General features: G+C 32.1%; 3 protein-coding genes and 1 non-coding gene across 4 annotated transcripts; 1 reads left to right on the top strand and 3 right to left on the bottom strand.

Moving 5' to 3' along the window:
• Positions 1-4,616: 4,616 nt before the first annotated feature.
• On the bottom strand, positions 4,617-5,981 carry LOC145612034 (uncharacterized). Its single transcript, XM_081667412.1, has one exon. The coding sequence runs from the start codon at positions 5,770-5,772 to the stop codon at positions 4,819-4,821; it is 954 nt and encodes a 317-aa protein (XP_081523538.1). The 5' UTR covers positions 5,773-5,981; the 3' UTR covers positions 4,617-4,818.
• Positions 5,982-13,434: 7,453 nt separating this feature from the next.
• On the bottom strand, positions 13,435-13,507 carry TRNAK-CUU (transfer RNA lysine (anticodon CUU)). The gene has a single exon. It is a non-coding gene; the product is annotated as a tRNA-Lys (tRNA).
• Positions 13,508-14,920: 1,413 nt separating this feature from the next.
• LOC145611203 (pyrophosphate--fructose 6-phosphate 1-phosphotransferase subunit beta-like) lies at positions 14,921-22,456 on the bottom strand. Its single transcript, XM_081666495.1, has 16 exons — positions 22,094-22,456; positions 21,307-21,468; positions 21,052-21,173; positions 19,722-19,775; positions 19,513-19,619; positions 19,212-19,317; positions 19,016-19,079; positions 18,789-18,877; positions 18,411-18,542; positions 18,102-18,272; positions 17,893-18,008; positions 16,709-16,820; positions 16,310-16,394; positions 15,706-15,750; positions 15,511-15,579; positions 14,921-15,387 (listed from the first exon to the last, which is right to left on the bottom strand). The coding sequence occupies exons 1-16, from the start codon at positions 22,281-22,283 to the stop codon at positions 15,311-15,313; spliced, it is 1,701 nt and encodes a 566-aa protein (XP_081522621.1). The 5' UTR covers positions 22,284-22,456; the 3' UTR covers positions 14,921-15,310.
• Positions 22,457-24,377: 1,921 nt separating this feature from the next.
• On the top strand, positions 24,378-27,337 carry LOC145612315 (putative pectinesterase 8). Its single transcript, XM_081667684.1, has 5 exons — positions 24,378-24,793; positions 25,161-25,332; positions 25,703-25,909; positions 26,420-26,679; positions 26,846-27,337. Exons 1-5 carry the CDS (start codon positions 24,378-24,380, stop codon positions 27,033-27,035), a joined length of 1,245 nt encoding a protein of 414 aa, XP_081523810.1. The 3' UTR covers positions 27,036-27,337.
• Positions 27,338-27,946: the final 609 nt, after the last annotated feature.

The following is a 27,946-nucleotide window of genomic DNA, read 5'->3' as shown; positions in this document are numbered from 1 at the left end:
TTTATGCGACACCATCAAATGATAGGAAAATGTATAGAAAACAAAGATAGTATTGTTATTAATAACTTTAGCTCAATTATTTCATAATACCGTATATGTGAGAGCATTACATTATAATTTTTGAATAGAAAAAAAAATTTATAGGCATCGATCATGGTAAAATAAAAAGTTCATCATATGTACATTTTTTTTTTTAGAAAAGAATTTTAAATCAGAATTAATCCAAATTATGTCATACTCGTAGGTGGGATATAGACATACCATACAATTTTATTGCTCATAATATAATCTCTAAATTATATATATAAGAGATGGCGAAAGCTCCCAACCAATCAGTTCTTTAGTCTCATTTAATTTATTTCTAAGTACATAACCTATGTCATTGGTATAGAGCCACTCTATACTACTAGCTTCAAGCCCCAGTTTAGAGCATGCTATAATATGTTAGGTAAAACGCATACTTCAATTTTTATGACTTTCATTAAGATTGATCGACCGACTGCAAATATTGTAAATTAGTTCAAGCAATTTGGCAATAAAAGTTAATTATCATGCTAAAATGTTTTTTTTTTTGAAAAATTAAGCTTCATGTTGCAAATATGTAGTACAAATTAATGTATGTACTCCGTAGCATTTTGCTACAAAATAAAATATTCCGTGTCTAGCAAAAATCCTAGTGAATTTACTCCCTAATCAAATGACATTAATTTTGGGTAACAATTTAATTTATATATAGGGGTAATAATTGGATAATAAAGTGTACTGTGAGCAAGCCTTAGGTGAGGATAGCTCATTAGCTCATACATGCAATATCATTTGTGAGACATTATTATCAAAAAGTAATTACCATTTTTAAATTTTAAAATTTACTTTATTCCAATACAAGACTATGGGTCTATTCTCTTCAACTTCAGTTCAGTTCCTAATTTTCTTCTCTCATAAAATATTTAGTTTAATTCAGCTCAGTTCAGTAAATCAGAACAGGCCCTATATATCAAAGAACCTTATGATATATCAGAATGTCTACAACATCTGTTTCATACTAGTAAAAATGAATGGGGATCCTCTACAATAAATTTTTCGGCCTTAATTTCTTTATTATTATTATTATTATTATTATTTTTATTTTTATCATACTACAAACCTTTATTAGAGAACATCTGAACAAACATAAAAATAACTAAAAGGCGAAATCCTCATCTTTCTCTTGAATCATGCACTCTATAATCAGATCTTTCTCTCTTCATCTAATAAGAGCTTGATAGAAGGATAAACTCGATTCATATAAAGTAACCCCTTTAATCAGTTACATACCCCTATCATATGCAATAACATTTAGCATTCAAACCAATAAAGATTGGATCGATTAATGTGTACAAATTACAAAGCAAATTAGAGTGGGAAGGCAAATTAACTACATATAGAAAAAGATTAATAAAGGACATCAATATAAGTCATAAGATACAGATCAAGGGAGCTTAATGCTTGAAACCCTAAATTGAGCTGTCAATTTAGGATTTGTTCCCTCCACTTACTTTTACAACCTCAACCCATGTGCCTTGTCTCATCCTAGAACTTCCCCAATTACAAAGTTATCACTATAATTAATTAATTAATTTTACTTTTCAATTAATTAATTAATTTAAAGCACATCTTAAAATTCTTATTCCAAGCATATTATGTCATTTTTTAATTACCACGGATGGAGAGTTTGTCACCACTTATCCTAACTGGTTAACTGCCAATAAAAAGTTGTATTTTCTTAATCTAATTTTTTGTACTTTTGATGAACAATGTTGGAGACAAGTCGGATTAATTATCAATTTTTATGTGGTTCGTTTGTGGAAGATTAATTATTAAATTATTATTGTAAGTAAGTTATATTAGTTGCATAATCACAAGATTTACAACTATTATTTAAGGGCATAGATAGTGTCATTGGATGTTTATTGGTCGCACTATTTTTTTAAGAAGGCTCCCTTAGCTTCCATTCAAGGGTAGTTCTCACTAACATTTTTTATAATCTTTTAATTAAATTTATATATATTTATGAAGTTTATTATTACTGTTGGACGAGAACACAACATGAACAGTAATTTAAAAGTACGGAGTAGTAAATATAGTAAATCAGTATTACATGTTATTGAGAATTTATACTTTTTGTCAGCAAAAAAAAAAAAAAAAAAATCAGACTTAGTTATAATAAACTAGTCATCGATCTATGTACAAAAAATTGTGTTGGTATGTTTTTAAATTTTGGATATAAAATATACTATGTTCAATTAGTTTAATATTCTCCCTATAAGAACAATAATTAGATCACAAAGTTCCTATTTACCAATAATGATTATTGACTTTAGCAATTTTGATGGGAAGGAGCATCAATTTTAGTGGTGTAGGACCAAGGTTGTTGTATAAGATTTTTAACATCTTGTGTTTGTGATTATTATTTAGGATTATGAAAGATGTGACGATTTTAAAGAAGATAAGTTTTTTTCATAATTTGTTCCCTACGTGAAAAATAATAATGGAAGATGTTGATAGGAAGTGTAACGGCAATAAATTTGACAATGATTCCATATACTACTACGTATATGTGTTTTCACTAAAACAAAGAGTGCGACAAACCATTTTTTTTAAAAAACAATGTGTGAACCAAATACTAGCTTCAAGTAAATATTGAAGATTTTTATGAAAACAAAATAATTCAAGAGATTAATTGATAGTAAAATCTATTTTACTAGAATATAAACATCGTCTTAGATGGATGAAAGAGGGTTTGAGAGGAAGGATACTCCTATTTTTTGAATTAGATTCGATTTGTAGCAATTATTCTAGACATGTCTTTTGAACAAAAAAAAGAAAAAAAAAAACTTTATGACACTTAATACACTAAAAATGTTTATAATGAGCTAAAAAATTTTACTCAGTTTTATCGACTTTTATATAGGAGAGAGAGAGGTATGATACTATGATCATTTTGAAATAAAGGAAAAAAGAATTACTTTGTATCTTCATACGAAAAAAAAAAGAGAGAGAGAGAGAAAAAAAAAGTGAAGTCGTATAAGTTTTCCTCAAAACAACTACTTTTTTTTTATGTGATATGTAATTCTATATAGAACTACAAATAACAATAACATAGACGATCTTATCCTAATCTTAACTCTTAACCTCCTTAAAAAATATTATTACCTCCGTTTTTTATTAGTTGACAAGTTTTGACTTTAGCACTATTCACACACCTTCCTTTGACTATGTTTTGTGATTTATATGCAAGGAAAAATATAGTCAAGTGGGATCTTGTTAGATTCGTCACAATGTATATTTTATTTATATCAACTTTTCAAAATTTTTGCTTATCGATAATTAAATATATTAATGATTTAATTTGTGCATTGGCAAACATGGCTAAAAAAGCGTGTCAACTAAAAAGAAACGGAGGAAGTATTGATTTAGACATATAAATTTCCTGCACACATATTTTTAACATTGTGCAAAAGTTCTTCATAATTAACGCTCTTGAAGCCAAAAAGCTTCATCCAAAAAGCACTAGGGCCAAGGGCATATTGTTACATTCTCCTTATCATATGCTTATGCTTTAAATCTCAAATTTCTTGGGCCCTCGTTATTTTAATCAGTGAAGAGGAGGCAAAAAGAGGTCCATATATACTTGTACTCTCATCATCCATCAGAAAAATAATGCTCAATATAGACCCCTCAACTTCAAATTTTGTACCGGATATAGAGACAACTTAGTTTAGTAAAAACGATACTCGATATTTTGTATAGTATCACCTAAAATGTAAAGAATTTCTCTCGTCAAAAGGTTAGGGCTTCCCAATAAACATATTTCAAAAAATTCCAAGGTATTGTATACTCTTTTCGTGTTTAAATAAATGAAACGTACGTGTTCCTTAGCGGCCATATATACTTAAACACAGAGAGAGTATATCCGTATATATAAGGAGCAAGTACTTTAGAAGTTTAAACTACTCGTAAATAACTATACAAGTGCTCTTAATTAGTTGCTTATCATTGTAGCTAGCCTATGTCAAACACTAGAACTCTTACTTAGTCAAGCAAGTCAAGCAAAATCTCCAATTTGAGCAAAGTCAAGGAAAATCTTCTGTTTGAACAAAGTCAAGGGAAAACTTAAGGGATACTTAAGCAACAACACTCCGTATAATAATCTTAGAAACAATAATCGAGAAATACTATTGCTATAAACTACATCCCTAAGGCCTACTAGTCCATAAAAAATTATCACTATCAATTAAGTAAAACACTAATTAATATTCACTACTTTGTCAAATGTTAAATAAATTATTATACTACATAATAAACAATTGATTGTCAAATAAGAATATGATCTAATTCAAAATTCAACCCTGAGAAGTGTGAGAAGATTATTACTTACAATTTTCGTTTGTAGTAATCTTGTACACAGTACACTAGTACTCGTAACTTCATAAGTCATAACGAATAACAAATATCCGGTTAATTAAATTGTCTAAACTTATATGCCGATCAAAGTGTAACACTTAAAAAATAAAAAATCAAGAAAAGAGTAATAAAAAGAATTTGTATAATTTTGCTAATGAATTCAACAACAATAATAGTGTAACTAATACATACTTGATACTTCCCTGAAAATGGAATAATATATACAAAAAAAATTTAAATTATAGGATGAAGAATAAAACTCTTATCCATAATAAACTATACTTCCCAGTTATAAATTTCACTCTTTACTACACCTAGTAAATAATCTAGTAAAACCTATCGATTTACTAGGTAAAAAACAGTTAAAAACATAAGTTAAACCGTTAAAACAGTAGTTTTCTTACTAAACAACCCACGCAAACTAAACATATTATTATTACCATTACCACCACCATTGCCACCACTCCTCATCCCACCTCCGCCACTGTCGCCACCACTTTCCTCGCTTCGACAACTCAAACTTTGTCGATACCCGATACACACCGGAACATTTAACTTCAAAACCCGGCCTTTACCCGAACCACCACCGTTAGGTGTTCGGTTCATCGAAACGGGTTTCCTCACTTGCCAAACCGGGCTAGCCCGGCCCAAATGAACCCCGGCCCGACCCGGACTACTGGGCCAAGACTTTCTTGATGTTTTTGATTCGCCTGATGAATTGCTCCTCGAACAAGGCGCACTGCTCACTTTCCGGTTTGATGGAACCGCCGGTCTGGCCCGACCCGAATTATTCCCCGCGGATCGGCTTCGCGAAAACGGCCAAATGTTAATATTTAACTCGGCCGAACTATTATTATTATTACTACTACTCCTACTACGAGCATTTTTCCGCTCTTTCTCTCTGCTCTTCTCGGTTTTCTCCACCTTAATTTCCGATTCATTCCCCGGTTTTTTCTCGGTTCTCTTGAATATCTCCCTCCACCGCTTCGAAGCGGTTAAAATCGGGTTATTCGAAGTGATCATAGCAGACGGTTCGGGTCCGGGTTCTGGCTCGTGCTCAGAGTCCGGTTCTGAAGGAGACGGTTCCGGTTCGATTGGACCGGTATCCGGCTCGGGGGTTTTTGATTGGTTCGGATGAAGGCGGTGAAGAGGGAGGAGGAAACCATCGGAGAAAAGCTCATCAGCTGATACAAGAGTAGCGTTTTGCGAGTCGCAACCCGTGTTGGAGAACTCGAATTCGGGGGAGTTTACTGAGTCGCTGCTGCTACGGCGGCGTCGGAGAGAATGATGGGGTGGAGAAAGAGTGAGTGTTCTTGAAGGTGACTCCATTTTGTGTTGATTTTAGAGAGAGAAAATGGGTGTGTTTTTAGAGAGAGAAAGTGATGAGAATGTTGAGATTTTTGGTGGTTGGAATGTGATGAATTGATGGAAGGTGGAATGCAATAAAAGAGAGGAAAGAAGAGAAGAGAGGGGAGTTAAATGAGGGGAAGAATGAATGGAGAGAAAGGTGGTAGTGAGTAAATGAGGTGGGTGTAAGATCATCGATAAACAAACACATACTCCATATCCTCTACCTTACTTTATATATAAGCCGTGTACGGAGTATGTTATGTACACGTATGATTATATTTTTCCTTACGTATAAATTAATAAATGATGTTAACATATACACAGTAGTGTGTGAAAGTCAATATGGTTTTAAGGAAGAAGGAATTATAAGATTAGCTTTTATGATTGTATTATTAGCATTGAATTACAATGATATTGAAATTAAATTTATTTAAAATAATTATATTTTTACTAAATATTTCACATATACCTCAACATTATTTTATTGTTATTTACTTGTAACATATCACTTTGACGTACATTAGTTGCAAACCTAGTGCTAATAATATTTCACTTTAATGGAGGGGTAGATGCAATTTGAATCTATAATTTTCTTATCATGCTTAGGGCATGTGTCTCATTGACTGAACATAGCTGAACTGAACTGAATTGAACTAAATTGAAATGAATATTTTATAAGAGAAGAAAATTAGGAGCTGAACTGAACTGAACTTATTCAATGTATGAGAGCAAACCCTTACTGGCTCTTGATTCTATGTTAAATGACTAACTTAGGGTCTATTCTAATTGAGGGCATGTTCTCTTACGTTGAAATTCAGTTCAGTTCAGTTCAGTTCAGCTCTCATGTCTAATGATATTGCTAATGATATAAAGCCAAATTTCATTCTTTTAAGCTCTTATTACAACGACGACAACAACAACAAATAATAATAATAATAATCATGAATAAATAATAATAATAAGGTAAAGTTTTGGGTGAGACGGACTCACGTGAGTCCACTATCATGTTTTTCGTGTTGCGGGCCTCGCGATCGGGTTTAGTTAGCCCGCGCCTTTTTATTGGACTTTTGTTATTGAGCCCGGTCTCACGTGAGTCCGGTCTCACACAAAACCTTTTGTAATAATAATAATAATAATAATAATAATAATAATAATAATAATAATAATAATAATAATAATAACAATAATACTAATAATAATAATCAATAATTAATTATAATAATAATAATAATAATTAATATTAATAATAATAATAATAATAATAATAATAATATACACATAGGTATAGTAATATATAATCAAAGAGCACTAATCCGTAGTTAAAAATCACTAATTAATAAGTTCAGTTTAGCTCAGTTCAGCTCAGTTCAGTTCAGTACAGTTGATTTCAGTCAATCAGAACAGGCCCTGACTGAACTGAGTGGAACTGAATTGAACTTATTGGAGCTGAACCGAACTGAATATTTTAGGAGAGAAGGAAATTAAAAATTAAATTGAACTGAAAATAATATGAAGAGAATAGGTAATCAATAACTTAAATTGATTGTTAAAGCTCGTGATTAACTTGTATATCTTATCAGAAAAGATGAGAGAACATGTACAATCGAAAAGTTTAAGTAAAATTTGATCTCATGACATTTAATTTACGAGTCCAAACTATTACACTAGATCAAATCTTGCTTAATTGATTTGTGAAATATAATAGAAATCATAAATAATTCAACATATACCATGTCTATGTGTATGTGTGTAAGTTTGAAACTTTATTGATTTTGGAAACTCAAAGTCTAAGGATGTCTCCCACTACTTTTGTAGTTTTGTAGCCTTGTATTTCTTGCATTTTGAGAATGCAACAAACATGGTACACCTGTATTTTTTTAGTTTCCATAATATATGGCCTTTGTTCAAAACGAATAATATACTGCCAATAGTGGTATCATTATTAGCCAATTATACGATCCTAAGTTACTACACAAACTTATTATATTTATATTTTGATTTTCTTATTTATTATTATCGTATGTATAATGATTTGGTATAAGTGTTGCTTGATAACAGCGCATCTCCTTTTGAATGGAGAACTGCATGTACTTGATTTATACTTTAAGAAATGATCTTATACGAGTAGTAAGTAATGTTATTAAATTTGTATAATATGAATGTCAAATCTTGAGATATTGACTTTAGTTATTGTTGGTGATGATTTATCTTATTCACATACTCAATTGCCCCCCTTTTTTAGGGTAAATTGGAGGGAAATGCCAACAACCACACTAATTAACTTTAGGGAAACTAATTATAGACAATTTAATTAAAGAGATAGTAAAAGTGATTACATTAGTAATTTAAATTAACGTCTTTGAATTGTGTATTTGGATAATGTTATGATGTCAATTTTAATAGTCAAACATACGGAGTACTTCGTATATATGACGAATGAAAACTATATCAATACCAAGGATCGGCTACTTATTATTAATATTTAAAGGGTTTTGAGTAATAACTAGCTCATGTATAAAAAACTTTAGTGGATGAGAAAATATAATAAAAATAAAATTTAATTCATATAAACGAACTTAATTTTGGATGGACACTTTGGGTGCGTGCTTTTCACCTTTTATAAATAAGATTTGAGTCCAATAAATTCTGATAATAGGTTCAATGAGATTACCCTCTTAATAATCAAATTCATTAATTAGGTTTGATTAGGTGTAATAAGTTCTAATTAGATCTATTAATTACGAAGTATAAGTACACTAGTAGCGTAATTTTCCACGACCTTCTTATCCTTACGGTAGTTTTATCTTCATACTTATAACTTGTATAGTCAATCAATTAATGGTACAACGACCTACTTTATAATTGTATACCTCTAATGTTAGGTATCAACCAAATGTGAATAAACAATGTAGGATGCTAGGATCACAAATTTTTGTAAGTACATTGTTGTAGACATTATTGGAATTCATAGAAGTGACTAGACCGTTTAGACTATCAACAATAATGCAATTAAAAGCTGAATTTTCAAAACGATGACCATAATAAACCAAGAAAAATATTGAAAATAAATAAATAAAAAGCAATAATGAAACTCATCAGGTGATCAGTCTGTATTACAACTATGTTTAAAGGTTCCAGTGATGTCATATCAAAAGGGTACGTAACATAACATGTGAGGGTTCATGCATGGTTGATCACATTCTCACAAGATCATCAAACTTTTATTAACTGACTTCTCTGAATTTTTTTTTGGTTATTATGGAATAACTAAGCGTTGACTTCCTCCATATATCTCTTTTTCTAAGATTTTGCCAAGAAATTAAAATTTGCTTTTTGGGGAAAAAAAAAAGAAAGCTTAGGAGTAAGAGTCTGTTCTCTTACATTGAAATTCAGTTCAGCTCAGCTCACTTTAGTTTAGTTCAGTTCAGTTCAATTCAGTTCAGCTCCTAATTTCCTTCTCTTATAAAATATTCAGTTCAATTCAGTTCAGTTCATTTCATTTCAGTTGAATTCAGTCAATGAGAACAAGTCCTAAATCAAAGAATCTTCAATTGCATATTATTGTGAGTCTAGCTCTCAAACACAGTAAAATCAAAGGATAACCATTGATAATATATTGTGAGTATTGTTTCTCAATCTGTTAGAGGTTACTAGTCCTCTTTGGCTCTGGTGGTGGCTTTCAAGATTCTTGAAACCATAGGTCCAGGGTTCAAGGACTGGTAGAAAAACAACAACAACAATCGGTTAGAAGTAAAATATTCTCATTTTTTTTTAAAGCAATAAATATTCTCAATTGATTAAAGGTGAATAACATATATTTTTTTTTTTAATTCGTATACTTGTTCAATTTAAAAAATATATACTATACGTACTTGAATAAAAAATAAAAAAAAAAACAAAAAAAAAAAAGAATTCAAACTATCCATAGAGGAAATTAGTAAGAATGAAAAAGTAAATTCTCAAACCTAATTTCATGTAACATGAAGCAATTCAACCACCCGTCTAATAACAAAAACAATAAAGTTTGCCAAAAGGAAAAGACCCTATCTAGTTAGGATACCATATTAATTATTAAGCTTAAATAGCTACCGTATTCAATCACAAGAAAGGACGAAGAAGTGTTGTACAACTGTACAAGATTACAAATGTATGTGCAACAACACTATCTAGAATACCATATTTGAGAACCTAAATTACTTGTTCCATTGGCCTTTATTTATCAAAACTTCATGAAGTTACTGATCATTATATCTAATTAAATTAAGCTCATTATTGATGGGAAAAATATTATTAATTGCATACATATTATATTATTGCATAGCACAATCAATCAATTTCAACAAATCACTATTTTTTTTTTTATAAATCCTATACATTATATTATACGAAGTACAAATTTACAATCAGCAAAATTCAAATGTTGTGAAATGAATTTTTATACATACATACTATAAAGCTTATAATCGGTATATATATTGTATATGTAAAATATTAATCTACTAATCACACCATATTATACTACTAATAAATATCCAGAATTGAATGACAATGCAATAATCATAAAGTCCAATAAAAGTGGAAAATATCACAAAAGGAGATTAATATATATTCTTATCCTTGACAAAAAATTGAATGTATGGCAAATCATGGCTCACCTCAAAATTATTATAACCAACCAATCACATGTAGGAAGTTTCTTTTTAAGAGCTTAGCTAAAGATTAAAGTATGTGAAGCCAATTCCCATAAAGAAAATCAGTAAAAACCAAACAATTCCATACAAAGTCATCACTATCGTTGTTGCACATGCATGCTCACAAAATCCCCTTTTATTATTATTATTATTATTATTATTATTATTATTATTATTATTGACAGAAATTGCTAATTTAAAGGTCCAACCTTGGAAATTATATTTTAATCTTTGGCAAGAATCCTAATAATTTAGCTGTTTGGTCTCAAATGATCAGTATAGTTTATATAGTGTAAAAGCAAAATTTGCACGGTTGGATTCAACAAAATCAAATAATTTATAAGATACTCCCTTTGTTCTTGTAAATGGTCCTATATTCAAATCAACACTTAATTAATATTGAACAAAATTGTGTGAATGAGAAGAGTAAAGGAGAGAAATCAAGTGGAGAACACATATCAAAAGAGGTACTTTATACGTGGTAAACTTTATCCGTATATATATGACTATGCGGTAAACTGTAAAATACATGACCATCTCTATAAACAAATGTGAAAATTATGGTATAGATACATGAAAAATGTCAAAAATGACAAATTGAATAATTGTATAAACTAAATTATCTAAGTATGGGTTAGAAGAAGATTGAAGAATTAAAAAATAGAAGAGAAAACAAGGTTGGTATGTACTCGTGGGGACTAGGAAATAGGAGGTAATGAAGAAGAATTGATAATAAAAGGAGTGATTTTTGTCAATTAGGAATTTGTTTGGTGGCTAAATGATGAACCATGTGTTGGCTAAAACCAACATTTTTGCTTTAAGTGCATTGGGACCCTTCCTCTTAACTATCCCTTTCGTTAAATATATTACTTTGATTTTTAGAGGTTGACATTGGTTTATTATATTCATATTCACACAATTGTATATCACTTTGGGGGAAAGAACTAAAAAGTATATTTGGCATATTTTTGGCACTTGTCAAACAATCCAATTTCGGAACGTAGAAATAATAAATAACTAGATTAGTCCCGTGCGATGCACGGAATATAGAGTATATATTTTATGTATTATTACGTATCAGAAACTTATTGAGACATAATCATTAGTTGTAAATGCTAATTTTATAAAGTTAATTTTGAAGAAGAAGAAACCGAATATGAAAATTTAAGCATATACATAAAAGTAAGATATTTAATATACGAATTTAATTAAACAAATAAAAAATGATTTTAAACTTGTAATATATACAGGAAAATAGAAAAAATGTATACATCAAAGTATTTTGTTCGATGAAGCATAAGGGAAAGATATATTAGATACCAATAGTTGGTGATAGAAGAAAAATAAATAAATAAATTAAAGAGTATAGATAAATTGAGAGGAGGAGATATTAAATTTGAAATTTGAAACCAAAGAAAATATAATAGCGGGAAAATTTTTCTTATAAAGCTGCCACGTGGACAATATGATGTCAGCGGTTGTTCCTTTAGTTTATTTATAGATAGATTATAAAGTGTGTGGTGATTTTTTTGATTAGATGTATATCTCGTGATTATAGTGATAGTTTTAGATGGTCGTAGAGGTGATATATCATATGCTTATTACCGATTTAGTTTGATGAAGTTGGTGTGTGGAAACCTCACCTTGATTTTGAATTTTTGAGGTCATACGTTTGAATCCCACCAACTACACTTGTTTGATAAGTTGTCAAGTTGGAAGTAGAAGGATTTCCTTTATTATTGAAAATCGCACCAGTATTTCAACAGAGGGCATGAATGAATGAATAAACAAATTCATGGAAAAGATGAATAAGGTACAATTCTTAAAAGTGATATTATATGTAATTAATCAAGAACTACAAGAAGTCAACGCAAAAGAGTCAAAAACTAACAGTAAAGATCAGTCCAATGGAATAGAGTTTAGTCAAATACTACAAAAATGTGTGAAAAGAAGGAAATAAAATATGCATATTTGAAATTTGTGTATATATTTATTTGTAAGGGGGATGAAATGTATGTCCTTATTGAACTCCATGAACAACAACCCATAAAGTTGCTTAAACACGCAAAGGAGTAGCTAGTTTATTGTAAGAAAATATGTAATTGTTCCCCATATACATATAGTCTCTTTCTAGGAGGATGGATCCCAAGTGAAAATGTACTAACTAAACTAATAAAGCCTTAGTTTATGTATTTTTACGATTTATAAAAACAACTTTCGGTACATAAAATTTTGTTAAGATCTATATCAATCAATTCAATTGTCAAATTATGTTGGAAAGGTATGACCTTAGTTGTGAGATTAAATAATTTTTTATATTATTAAGTAAAATAAGTTCAACACTATGTGAAGTTTGAATTAAATTGAATTAGATAATAAAGATTTAATATTTTAGAAATTGTTTGTGGCTTTGTGCTACATAAAATTGGAACATGCATGCAACCTTTCCAGCTAGAGCTAGAGGGGTTGTCAAACGATTTGTAATTTGGTGAAAATGATAATTATTTAAATAATTTGGTGAATGTACACGACAAATTAAAATCTGGTTTGAATTAAGAGAAATTGTATTAAAAAAAAAAAAAATGGAGCCTATTTTGGCCTAAAAGTAAAAACCATTATTTGTAAATTCAGAGAGAATATAAGGGAAAATAAGCGTCTTATTGATAACTGATAAGGGTATATAATCGATTTGTAGTATTATGGTCGATGAAATGAAAATATGTATAAAATAATGTTGTACATATGTATCTTCAAATCATATTCTAAACAATTTATACTTTGTATTTATTTAGTTACTACTCTGTAATGTTATCACAGCTAGCCAACTCAAGCTCAACTAGTGAAAATATAACAAAAGAGCATAATAGATTATCATTTAATTGTATTTAATGCAATTAAGTGAAAGAAGTACTATGTAAGGGGAAATACCAACCAAAAATGAAAAATAATACGCCCACCGTGGGGCTCGAACCCACGACCACAAGGTTAAGAGCCTTGCGCTCTACCAACTGAGCTAGACGGGCTTATGCAATTTTAAGTAGATTTTATTGAAGTTTTTGTTGAGATGTAACATTCACTAATTCATTGTTTATGGTAATTTAGGAAATTGGTGTAGTGTGATGTGGCTTGATGCTTACCCTATACCAACCTTATATATGCCATTTATGTCCTTTTCATATCATTTGCATACATCCAACATTCACTAGGCTACTAGTCTAATACTATATGCCATGAATGCGACTCTTATCGTTCATAGAATTGCGTTGATTTTTTTAATCTAAGGTGTCGTTGTTGATTAGTAACTAGGGCGAAGCAAACTTTGTTAAGATTCAACGTCGTTACAACTTGGCTCGTGTCGGACGTGAAAACGATTTTAAGGTTACACAATGAATTTGGATCGAATAAGTAGTGTGTACGTTTGTTTTATCTATTATGACAATTAATTTACGTAGTGTTTATAAGATTAAATGAGATGACGATTTGTGTCACATGGTATGAGATTTTCTCATGCCATAATGTGCTACAACCCTACAAGTATTTTGAATGTAATCACTTATACAGTTATACGGTTGTACTAAAATGATTCACGTGTTTTATCTTTCCTAACCTATGACCATTGCTTTTCTATCTCTTATGACCTTCATTAGCCTTAATCAATATTTTGGAGGATAAAAGTGAATTAAAATAAAACTTAGCATGTATATTTTTCACTTCAAACCATTCAAAGTCTTACCACTTAGCGAAAACCTCTGATTTACAGAGTGCACAAAATTCTTACTGTTGCAGTAACACACTAACACCACCTAAATGAGAAATTGGCCCCTAACTATTTTATTTTTAAAGTACATTGTTCTGAAAAAAAAAAAAAAAAAAAAGGTGGATTGTTATTTGTTTGGGCCTTTATGAATTGTTGGTAACAAAGAAGAAATTCAGGGGATGTCAAGCTGACAACAGACAAACCCAAGCAACAATGTTCATGAAAGGAATTGCAATTGTTTCCTATGGAAATAAATCAAAGTGCTTGTCTCACACTACATGGAAAAATGTCACACAACCTTTGAGATTAGAAGGCCTCGAAATTAGAAGACTCCGAGATTGGATCGTGAGCTAATCATATTGTTAAGATCGGGAGAGCAAGCAATGGTTTCTGAAATTAAGGTAGACGTACTAATTGTATCGAAGTTAGCCAAGAAGTTTATCGAACTAATTAAATTCATTTGACTAATCGTCAATCTAAGAGAAGTTAGAATATTGCTTAAGAGCCCAGGGGAGTGAGCAAAGGAGAAGACAATTACATTTTAAAGTTACTTTAGGTGAAAAAATGAAGTGTAACTATTGTTTGCCTATTATATTAAAAACTTCCCGTTTATAAAAGTTCTTCAATTGTAACAAATGATTTAAGGGTGTATTAAAAATTGGACATTGCCAACATAAGAAACACCCAACATTCAGTGGACAGCTCCATTCTTAATTTCTTATGAGTAAATCTTCTCAAATATAATCCCGCAAGTTTGGTACACAAAACATGTATAGTGTTACTAAAATCCACCAGGACATGCGACTTGATTATTCTACGCATATTTCCAAAGAAGAGCGAAGCACATCTAATTATCTAATCATACAAGTCTGGTCACCAATGCTAATGAACTCAAATAAAAAATAAATCTAAAAACCTAGTCATGACCACGTATCAAGTTGAAATACTTGTGCAAGGCACAGCTTTGAATACCATTTTTGTGAATGACCAAAATGCACACAGATCAGGCACTATAAAGCTTTACTTGAGTCGAAAGTCCTAGAAGCCTAACATACCGGAAAAAAATTCCCTAGACTTGAGCTCCGAGCTCCAAAAGCAGGGTATGACAGACGGCATTTGATGTAGGACCGACGAATTGAATAGGACCTATATGATGGAAAATATTTAGAACATGATAACACACTTGATAAAGGCAATGAGCGCTTGCACTAATATCTTAGGACAGTCATGATAATAATCATATTTCACATTCACAAGTTCACAACTTACCAGGACTAATGTACCGGTTGTTGATGGCCCAGTCATCTCGCACAGATACAAACTTCTTAAATGGTGCACCTACAATAAGAAAGGAAATATCGATCATTTCACATAAAGTACTGGAATTCACTGAGAATGTAGAAAGCATCTATAAGAAACTCCACTGAAAGTATAAAGTAAGATATGCATATTAAGAACACATACCTTCGAGTTCTACCATAGCCTTCTTGATTACTGGCTTGAACTTACCTGCAATCAGAGATACAGAATCAATGTCTGTTATAATTTTATTTTCATAAACAGCAATTATGAGAAAATTGAAGAAGCATTTGTAAATAAGGTTGGACGCTGATTGTGGATTTATGAGGGATGATTTTTTATTTTTTATTTTTAAAAAAAGGGAAGAGTGTGATTAAAAATAAAGCATGATATGCAACATTTGGGGATTTCAACAAAGAAACTGATACCAACCAAGTACTCCCATAGTCCCATAAGTTACATGACTGAAAAAACATTGTACGCAAACTACTGTCTCGTCATTGAGAAATTCACAATTGTGTATGACCGTATAACAACCCAGGACAGGTGCAGGGTTTGGGAAGGTGAACATGCTGGTTCCCTTCTTCCCCTTTATTTGGAGAATTTACGACCCCTTAAAGAGATGGCTTAAAGTTTGCTAAAATTTTTGCTAATACAACAAATCTTTTAGCACAATCTTTGAGGTTGTTACTTTCTTTGCCTGGGAATTTTTTAGCTCAAATCTAGTATTATTGTAATATAAAAAGCAATGAAAGTAAAACAAATGTACCATGTCTCCTCTCCACATCCATTAGGGAAGTCAATGCTGTCCCACCAACAGTCCAGTCCTCAACAGGTGCATCAAGGTTTCCCACCTACAAAGGAAAAGACAAGTAAGGCACAAACATATAGGCATGCACAACAAAAAGTAAATGATGCATTTACTTTTAATGGGTTTACAGAACAATCGAAAAAATTAAAATTTGAAGCAGAACTGAGCTATTGTTGATTTGTCATTCAATTTACATGGTTAGCCTATTGTTATCAGCCTATGTAAGCACAGAGACCAGTACAAAGATATGGCACTTCAGGTAATATGGACAAGAAAAAACTTGTGATTATTATAACTTTTAAAATATAATAGTCTGTGTCAAAATTTGTCAGTTAATATCATATAAGAATAGCATACTGATGATATCAGTCCAGTCCTTCCAGCATGAAGTAGAGCTCCAGCAGCATATCCCAAAGCATAACAATATGAAGAATCAAAATTGGTGGGCAAACCACATCTTCCCTCATATCTGTATACAATAAGAAAACCTTTAGTAAGATATGGTACTAAATATGCAAGCAAGGTAATAAATCACCCCTCTTCCGCCGTTGTGCTACAGTTTAATTAAAATTTATTATCAACTTTGACAAGGCTATTAAGACGGCTAAAATGTAAAATGCATATTAATGTCATCTACACATCCAACTTGCCAACTATACTTCATGAGAAAAGCATTAGCCAACACTTCTCACCGCCACAGTATCCAAACTCTAATTTCTCAAGTGGAATATATTCTCATCACTAATGACACCAAGAGGCTAGATTTGTCAACTTTATGTCTGTCTCAAACTCTCAATCACACAGGGAGAGAACTAGAGAAGTAAACCATACTGACTCTACAATTCTCTCTATTTTATAATAAATGTAACACTTGGTTTTGCTATTAAGATACTGCACTCTCGTGAGCATGATATAGGTAAAGCTTCAGTTAAGGACCTTTCTTTATAACTGCATGTTCTTTAGTTCATACGTTCATGCAATTTAATTTTGAAACGCATGGATGTTGCTTTATTCTGATTTGTATGTTTTTTATTTATTTATTTATTTATTTAATTTTTTTTTTATTTTTATGAATTTAAGATGATGCATGTTTTTTTTCTTAGAAATGATATGTTTTTCTTCGAGCACTATATTATTTCTGGGATCATGGTGTGCATTTGTAATGGTGGCTACTTCAAGTTACCCATGATATTAAATATGACCATACACGTAATGCTGTATTCAAACGCAAGCACTGCATAAAAGCCAGAAACTCTTCTGTCTTCATGTTCATTCTCTTTAACTGATAGTCCAGTTCTCATACATAATATCGCTCTATAATCAAATAAGAAGGGTTATTGTACATGCATATTCAGCGATTGGCATGTAAAAGGATGGATAAGAACCCAAAGGAACAAGAAAGTGATGCAAATTATGTGCAATGAGTTTCTCATAGTCAAGATGTGACTAGAACATCGCTATCATCTACCCCTAATTTGTCAAAACTTAGTAAAATCAATGAGTACTAGAAATAAATTCCATGCTGGCTTAGTGATAATTACCCGAAAAAGTGAGATTGCCCTTTGAAATCCCCCTTGTATACACCTTGTTCCCTCCTCTTCTCAAGCTCAGTCTCAACCATCTGGATAAGCATCTTTTCTGTTTCTATTTTGGCAACCTACAACAAAAGCAACCAGAATAAATTCACTGCACGCGAATGGCAGAAATTGGCAATTCCATCAACATATGACCTATGAGGAGATTCACTAACCTGGACATTTCCATGAGGATCTCTCTCAAGCATTAGTTGCTCCTGAATGGCTTGTGGTAAAAATTCAAAAAGTTCCAAAGACTGAGATGTCAATTTCTTCTTCCATAGACCAGCTTCATCGACAGCTTCATGGGCCAATATCTCATTTAGCTCACCAATAAGCTTTTGAACCTGTAAATTCACGAAAACAAAGAATTACTACTAGGACTCTAGGAAATGCGACTGATAAGGAATGTTATACTACCCTAACAGAGTATAGAGAAACTCCTAACAGAGTATAGAGCAACTCCTAACAGACTAGCTTTGTACCTCAGGGATAAAATCAATCAAGCCTTCTGGTATCAATATGACACCGTAATTGTAGCCACGTTCAGCCCTTTTGCAGATTATGTCTACCATGTAGTCTGTCACATTTTTCAAGGTCTGTTTCTTGGCATAAACCTGCAGTAAAATATTAAGTTAGGACACAATTCTTGACATGGAAACATTCCAGGTTTTTTTGGGGGGGGGGGGGGGGTCAATTGGGCCTGTTTGGTACCAAAACATTGAAACTATTAAAGTATGAAATTTGGATGTTACTTTATCTAGAAAGAAATATAGAGCTTAAATTTCACACAACATTATGTGCTGCAACAACAATAAGCACTTAATTTAACAGAATTTAAAAGTCAACTGATAGTAAGGTACCTCTTCTCCAATAAGAGAAATGTTTGGGTGAGTCTGCAGAGCACACTCCAAGGTGATGTGTGAAGCTGCACGACCCATCAGCCGCACAACTGGATATGCACAAAAGAAAAAATATATTCAAAATTAGACATGTTCTTGCAGTGTGTCACCAGACAAGTCAATGACCTACATACAAGGTAGAAAAGAAACATCAAACAGAGAAATGATCTTGTTATCCTTGTACTTACAGTGATAGTACTTTCCAGTTGAACGAGCGTCAATCATAACATTTCCAATCATTTCAGCATAAATCTGCATAGAGTAATGTTGTATAAATGTAAACACCAAAAGATATATTGCACCATAATCCTCAGTCTGAACTTGCTAAAGACAATGGGGTAACTAAGGAAGAAATAAAAGTGTTTCTTGCAGCCTAAATCTCACCTTGCAAGCAGTATCAAACCCAAAACTTATTGGGACTTCTTTGGATTTCAAATCACCATCAATGGTCTTTGGGCAGCCAATGACACGAGTCTTCAAATTTTTACTCCTGTTCAATACACCAAAAGAAAAGGTTTACAGGATACAATTATATTCCAGTTAGAAACCAAACTGTCTGGCATAATAAACAATTGCTGCAACTATCAACAAGAAGTTGGCTTGTTTTACTAGGTCATGGCTGTAATAAATTGATCCTAACAGAGCCAACACAAGCATAACTCATAACTACAATTTATTTCTATACCTGAAGTTCTCAGCAAGAAGACAAGCATTAGTATTTGAGTCATCTCCACCAATAACAACAAGCCCATCTAAATCTAGTTTCACTGCTGTCTCTTCTGCTTGTTTGAACTGCAATCACCCAAATCGTTACCAAATAGTCAGTATTCAGAATGAAACAGCAAGCCAACAGGTAAGGATGGGAAGTGCAAAGAAGAAATAGGAGCTACTTGCCTGTTCTGGAGTTTCAATCTTGTCTCTACCACTACAAATCATGTCAAATCCACCCTGAACAAAAAATTAATGATGCTGATAAAATACCAACATTAAAATAAAAATAATTTAATTTAATTTATAAATATATTCCTCTGATTCTTTTTACTTGCAACACTTTAACTAATGCACAAAGCACATCTCAACCATGACTAGCTCTGATGATTTATTATTAAAAAAAATAGATTCATGTGGGATCTTGTTAGATTTGCCTTAATTTATACTTTCATAATATCAAATTTACAAATTGACAATTAAAGATATTAATAGTTGAAATAATGTATTGGCAAGCATGAAGTAAAAAGTGAAGTAAAAAGAAATAGAGGAAGTATATAATGAGAGCAACATGCATATCTGGAAAGGGTTTCCTCATTTCCAACTCCTCTATTATATTTGGTTGCAAATGGTTGCGTAATAGCTTAGTGCTATCATAAGACTAACCCAAATACCTCGCAGGCACATTGTATGTTAGCAATTAGCACATATTCTGTAGACCTTTTATTGCTCCAGGTGATTAAATGACCTACATTCTTGACAAACTTATTTTGGGTTTTCTTGCTTGGAAAACTCATCTTACAATAAAAGCTCTTTTCTTTGTATTGAGTACTTAAGTAGCAAGAATTCTCCCTCCAATAAAAGCTCAAGAAATATATATATAAAATAAAAAATAAAAATTAAAAAAGGAAGAAGAAAAAGGACAAAGAAACTGCTGAATCTCATTGAGCTAATTTTTTTCCAGCCTTTGTGTTTTGGCCATGGAATGAAATACATGTGGAACAACTATCAAACAAGAACTGCAACATAATGACATTACACTTACAAGACATATAAGCCCAATGAGCCCCCATTATTCAACTGTCTTTCCATGTCTTAGAATTTGTTGTTTCTAGGGAACACCAGTTGTATGGGAATTGACTTTTGAGACAATGTTAGGAGTTCATAGCAAGTTGTAGGTTGGAACAATTCTACAAACTAAGTTTAACAAACAGGAGCTTCTAAGTTGTAACTACCATAGAAGATTATGGATTACACGTATCAGTTATACAATGTTAGATTGTTAGCAATTCATTGTGAGTTATAGGCTGGTGAACAATTTGGAAAACTAGGTTAGACAAAAAGTTTTACTACCTTAGACGATCATATGTAACACATAACAGTGAAAATATTACCAACAAAAAAAACACAAGCTACCCAATTTCTATCCAAAGTTGATTGCTAACTGAACCAAACAAAAAATTACTTTCAAAATTTAGCCCACTGTAATCACTAGCAATCCTCAACAAAACCTTACCTGATTTCTGTAAGGATGGACAAAGTCCCAGGTCAACTCTACATATTTGCCCTTCATGATCCCAGCAGGACCACCCCTGAATCCATACATTACACTGCCCTTAGCACGAGCTTGCAAATAATCTGCCACCAAATAACAAGCATACACACATACGAAAGCAAATCAATCAATAACATCACTAAATTTCGCTTGATCAAATAAAAATCCAATAAAATGCTGAAGTAATGCATTATTCTAAAAAGGTGAGCCACATACCAAAAATCCCACAAATGACATTGTGACCTCCTGGTGCTTGTCCCCCAGACAACACAACACCAATTTTTAGCTTCTGGTCTGATGCCAGTCCCTCAGTGTCACTCGGTACCATTACCGATGATGGTTGTCCAAACAAGCTAGGAAAAAGCTTCGCGATCTCATCTACGAACACACACAATATAATCACAACCATGCTCCTTAAAAATTAAAGAATCAACAATGTAACACATTCATTCCTCCAAATAGTTGAACTTTATTTTGTGCACATTGAACTCAAAAACACAAAAAGTTTCACACTTTATCAAGAATCTAAAATTAATTCATCGATTGAAATCCACATGACACCTGCAATAATTGAAAGTATTACATTATACAGTTAAATCCACATCAAATATTCTCAGAAAGTTTTAAAGCAAAAAACTTTACCAGAATATTCCCAATCAAACAAACGGATCCAAAAAAATTAAAAATTTAAATATCAGACATTATAGAGAAAACTTCGGATCCAACACTTTCCAGATTAAATTCTCACAACTAAACATTCAAATCATAATAAAATCGAATCCTTCAGTTCACTCGATTAGGTAAAAGTGTCAAAACTTCAAGCATTCAAAATATGATCAAATTTCATCATCCTACAATTCCTATTTAATCGATCTATGCAACAAAAATCATAACCTTAATCAATACGAAACAAAAATTCACAAAAAAAAAATTAAAAAGACAATCAATAATTTGATAAACTTCGAATTAATCAAGATCAAAAGTTAAAGAGAGAAAAAAAAACCAGGATTTCCGGCAGCAGAACTGTTGGGACCATTAACGACGGTGAAGTTTCCAGTGAGAACACTAGGAAGAGGAAGAGAGTGATCGATGCGACTCCTCTGAAGTTCACTGTAAACATTCGAGAATCTTCCGGCAACCGGAGTTGATTTTCCGGCGGAGTTATTGCCGTTAGCAACTGCTACTGCCGCCATTGTTAGGGTTTGATTGGATTGATTTCTGAGAATTGAATTGAGTATTTTGAGTTCACTTGATTAACAAGAAAATAAGCAATATTCTGAGTTTTCTCTCTCCTAATATAAGAGGGAAAAAGGTTGGTGAAGAGGGTAGATTTGCGGCTTCGAGGTTTCCGCCCGCAAGTGCAACTACGCAAGTGAGTGAAAGAGGGTCGTTGTTGGTGGAATTGTTTGTGACTTGTGTTGACCGAGCCCAAATATTTAGTGCAACCGTTGTAAATTCGATGCGGTACGAGGGTCATACGGGTAAGCGAATTAGACTGATTGACCAATTGTAAAATTAGAATGTACTCGTGCATTATAATATGAATAAGAATTTGAGAATGCGGATCGATCATATAGGGGTGTCAATGAGTCGATAAGTTTTCAAACACTTTGCAGACAAGCCTAGTCAAAGTCTTGTCAAATCTTGGTCAAAGTTTGTTCATTAGGTATAAGAACCAGATTGGTCAAAATTTTAAGGCTCATTTACCTATACAATTAAACAGTGTCGCGGTTCACTCATCCTTAATAGTATTTGTAAACATCTCATTTATCAAATTAATTAATAATAACTTGTTTACTCTTGAGTTATAACTAAACTATATTATAGGTTTCTTTGTGAGCAAAAATATTATAGATTTCTTTAAATTAAAATAGAATTGCAATAGCCAATCAAGTTATATTTGCTATTTTGTAAGTAGCCAATCACGTCCTAATTCATATGGCAAATCGTCAATCTACTCTTCTTAAGCATGCAGCAAGCCATTTTCAACCTTATTAGACTTCTAGTCTTCTAGATATAGTTAATTCATGATAGATCTTTAAAATCTTATGGCCATGATAATTACCCACGAAGTTAATAAACATTCAATCAATCTAAAAAATATGTAAATATTGTTTAGTTAACTATATATTGTGAACTTTGCATGATCTTCAAGCAAGTCAAAAGCAATCAGATAAGAGTAATTTCAAGATTTTGTTTCTTCGAAGTAAAACTACAAGTATAGAGGATAATCTCCAATGAAAAAGTATGTCTACCATTAATGGTGAATCAATAGTATTAGAAGAGGATGTGAAGAGTAAAGCATAGTTAGGAATGAGGTTTTTTTTTTTTTTTTTTTTTTTTATACCTTCAAAGGCCAACCTTTTAGATAATGATTGAGGAGTTGGAAGAGTGGTAATTAAGCTCTTCTACCTCGTTATTGAAGTTGACTAAAGGTTGTATACTTGTATAGTTGTATGTATGATCCTCAATTCAACATATATAATCCTCTAGTCTTTCACACTTTTGGGATAGGACGACACACAAATTATAAATGTCTTGAAAATGCATTTGTAACTTTTTAAAGTATGTAAGCCTCAGTGATAATATAAACGCTTTTGGAAAACTCCGTGAAAGATTCAAAATTTCATCGATCAATTACATTAAGCTACTTCTACAAAAGGTCGAGAATCAGAAAGTATGCCTTATGTATAGAGATGTAAATAAATTAGAGCAACAAATTATGTTTATTCCTAGCTTATTGATAGCGAGGTCCCTATCTTATCTTAAGAAAGACCAATGATAATATATTTATATATTTTTGTTAGAAAATTGGGACTTTAATTTGATAATAACATAAAATCAAACATGAAGTGGACTAAAAAATTGGTTTTGAAGTTGATTTCACGGTTTTTAAGCAAACATACGACCAAGCTTCTCCCCAATTAATTTGATATCCAAGAAGCATGAAGAGTATGACTAAATTGTACCAAGAAAAGTGTTTAACACTAATTAAATTATTAGGGTAGTAAGAAATCTTAGTTAATACTCCATAATTGTATTAATTGGTAGAACAAAGAGTTATTAATTTCAGCTTACAAATTTGGTATGTAGCTTAGAAATTCCATCACGTATATAAGATTGGATTGGATGCATGGGTAATTTGTAAGGCATGTCACAAAATGCTTACACTTCAAGTGCATCTCATTATAGTAAACTTTATCCAAAATTTTCCATCAATATTAATGCATACCATCACGTACAATTTTCAAAATTATTTTCTTTCTTCTCCGTACATTATCACAAAAATGATTACCCTCAAATATGCATCATTTGTCTTGTTAATTTCTGTTGGTTTATCCTTAACGACGACTAATTACCTTACTAATTCTCCCTTGCTACCATCCTTCAAACACGTCGAAAAATACAACCCTAGCTTGAAATCAAGCCATCATAACCATCATCATGGACATCATGGTCATCATCACCATAACGATAACAATAATCATCATCATCATCACAAAGATCATAATCAAAATGTGACTGTTAATACTTGTGATGATTTTCCACCAGATTTTCCTCCTCCTGATACGGATACTACGCCAATTTTATGTGTTGATAGTAAAGGATGTTGTAACTATACAACGGTTCAATCTGCTGTTGATGATGCCCCTCTTCTTAGCCAAAAAAGAATCATTATATGGATTAACTCAGGCTTATACTAGTAAGTTTTATGTTTTTCAAACTATTTTATCATCAATTTTGTCATACAGTTGTGGTTGCTTGGTGCAACACATAACAACATATTTAAAGTTTTGTTATCCTTAATAAGTGTCCTAATTTGACCAACATATTTGTAAACGCCTTACTTTGACCAGTATAACATTTTTAATTTACAATAAGTTAAAGTATGAAAAGTTGTTATTAAGAAACTATACATTGAGAAGACTAGAATCTAACGAGTACACCACTATGTTTAATTATAAGTGTTACACATGAACTAGTAATGCAAAAGTCAAATTGGAACACTTATAAAAATGGAGGGTTAGCTGAGTTATCGTGTTGATGGGTTGTTATTGAACAATGATCAGCGAAAAGGTGACGGTTCCGAGAAACAAACCAAACATCACCTTCCAAGGGCAAGGGTACACCTCGACCGCCATTGTATGGAATGATACTGCTTCTTCTGCACATGGCACATTCTCTAGTGGCTCAGTTCAAGTTTTTGCTTCTAACTTCATCGCTAAGAACACTAGTTTCATGGTAAGACTGTGCATATATACTTCCTCCGTTCTTTATTACTTAACCCGCTTTGACTTTTACCCTATATATTCACCACCCCTCCTTTGACCGTTTTTTGTGAATAATATGTAAGGAAAAATATATGCATGTATGATCTTTTTTTATTCGTCTCAATAAGAACTATCATAATATATAATTTTTATAATTTTTACTTATGGAGAATTTAAGTTATTGATTGTTAAAGTTTTGCATTGACAAGCGTGATAAAAGAAATAGGTCAAGTAAAAAAGAATAGAGGAAGTATATATAATACACTCAACCCTTAATAACTTATGCTACAATTTTACGTACATGGGTTTAACACCAATTAAGTTGTTTTATTATTGTATAGAATGTTGCTCCAATACCTGCTCCTGGTGCTGTAGGAGCACAAGCTGTGGCTATTAGAGTCGGAGGAGATCAAGCTGCCTTTTGGGGTTGCGGTTTTTTTGGTGCACAAGATACACTTCATGATGATCGAGGCCGCCATTACTTCAAGGATTGCTACATCCAAGGTTCCATTGATTTCATCTTTGGCAATGGAAGATCATTCTACGAGGTTATGTTTGTTTCAATTAGGCATAAATTGCTAATTATCATCCTAATATTGCTAACGTAACACTACCTACTATTTTTCCTAATAATTCTCTTTCAACTTAATCAATCCCACCTTATCGCTTAAAGGCACCAACTACAACTTGATGTACATGCACACTAAGAAAAACAAACTACAACTTGATGTACATGCACACTAAGAAAAAAAATACTCCCTTAGTTCCTGAAAATTTAACATTTGCACGGTCTTCAACATTCATCTATGACCATCATTATATTCAACTATGCAAAAGCGAAAATCATAAAAAGTTGATACTAATTTTTTTTAATTCATAAAAGTCATAAATCGCGGTCAAGTTATCTTATTTTACCTACATGAATAGTAAGTGAGTAGAACTTTTAGAAACGGAGATAGTATGTAATTAAATTAGATTTTGTAATTATTTTCCTAATATATATTGAGCACCGACTCACAGATGATCTAATTTACGTTCAAAATCATTTATTTATTTAGAATTGCGCAATGATCTCCATAGCAAGCCCGGTTCCACCAGGCCAAAAAAACATAAACGGGGTAGTAACAGCGAGTGGAAGAGCTTCCCAAGACGAAAACTCGGGGTTTGTATTCTACAATTGTAGCATTGGAGGCACTGGAAGAATTTGGCTTGGACGTGCATGGCGTTCGTTTTCACGTGTACTTTTTACATACACCACCATGTCCGATATTATTGCCCCCGAGGGTTGGAATGACTTGAACAACCCCAATAATGACCAGTAAGAAGTTTATTAATTAACAATCTCTTTCGCTTTTTTAATACTAGTATGATTTTTTAGTTGGGACTACTTAGTTGTTAGCTATTTTTGGAAACAACTACCTACGTAACATGTTTAATTACCCTTGGACTAACACTACATACCAATGGAAAATGTTATGTTGCAGGACGGTGTTCTATGGGGAATATATGTGTTCGGGACCAGGCGCGAGTATGAGTGCAAGGGTGGCTTACGAGCAAAAGCTTAATGAAAGTGTAGTGGCTCCTTTCCTTACCATGACATACATTGAAGCAGATCAATGGTTGGACTCTTATACTACTAATCTTGTCGTCCATTCTACCAAACCTGTAATTTAATCTTGTGAAATTAATTTATAGGAGATGATGATGAACATGTTACATTAGCTGTATATATTTTGGGGTTTGTGGAAATTGTAAAATTGGCGGACGTAGAATATTTAAGGTGGAGGGACACTAAATAAAAAAAAATGAATAAAATGCTTGTATAAAGACTTAATCCAAGACTTTTCATCAAACTCAATGCATTACCACTATGACAAAGCTAATTTGATGTTATTTATTGCATTAAAATTGTATTTAACCTATAAATTTACAACTTTAACTTAATAAAATTTTTAAAAAATAAAAATAATGGCGGGGCCGGTGCCACCCATGCCCCTTAATAGCTCCGCCACTCATATGATTCCCCAACTTTGGTAATTATAAAAATGATTCTTACTCTGTATTTCACTATATTCTAGTTCCATATCATTTACAATCATGATTATTATTTGGGTAATTCCAACAGTGTATATGCAAATACATGCTTTATATTTAAACGGTTCCAACTAAGCCAGGTGACATTAGGCCTGTTCAAGGATCGGATATCCGATCCGAAATGGGATTTCGGATCGGATATCCGAAGCTTCGGATATCTAAAATTGATATCCGAATCCGATCCGAAATTTTCGGATATCCGATATCCGATATCCGAAATCATTCTGATCGGATATTTCGGATATCCATTATCCGATAATATTAAAAAGTTGATTATGCTTATCTAATAAATCTCATTAATTATATCAATTTTGTAACATAAAGCCTTCCTGACGTTCCTGTACAATATATATGAGCATTGTAGTCTTTTTTTGCAAATTAAATTACCAAAAGACCACCTAAGTATTAATTGCCCAATTTGACATACAACTCCTCAAATACTAAACCAGAAAATCAAATAACAAATCAAAATTCCCAAATTGAAAACCAGA

Source organism: Chenopodium album, chromosome 24 (genome assembly GCF_948465745.1).
Source record: "Chenopodium album chromosome 24, dcCheAlbu1.1, whole genome shotgun sequence".
NCBI lineage: Eukaryota > Viridiplantae > Streptophyta > Magnoliopsida > Caryophyllales > Amaranthaceae > Chenopodium > Chenopodium album.
The sequence above is the reverse complement of the archived record's forward strand: the minus strand, read 5'-3'. Positions and strand labels throughout refer to the sequence as shown.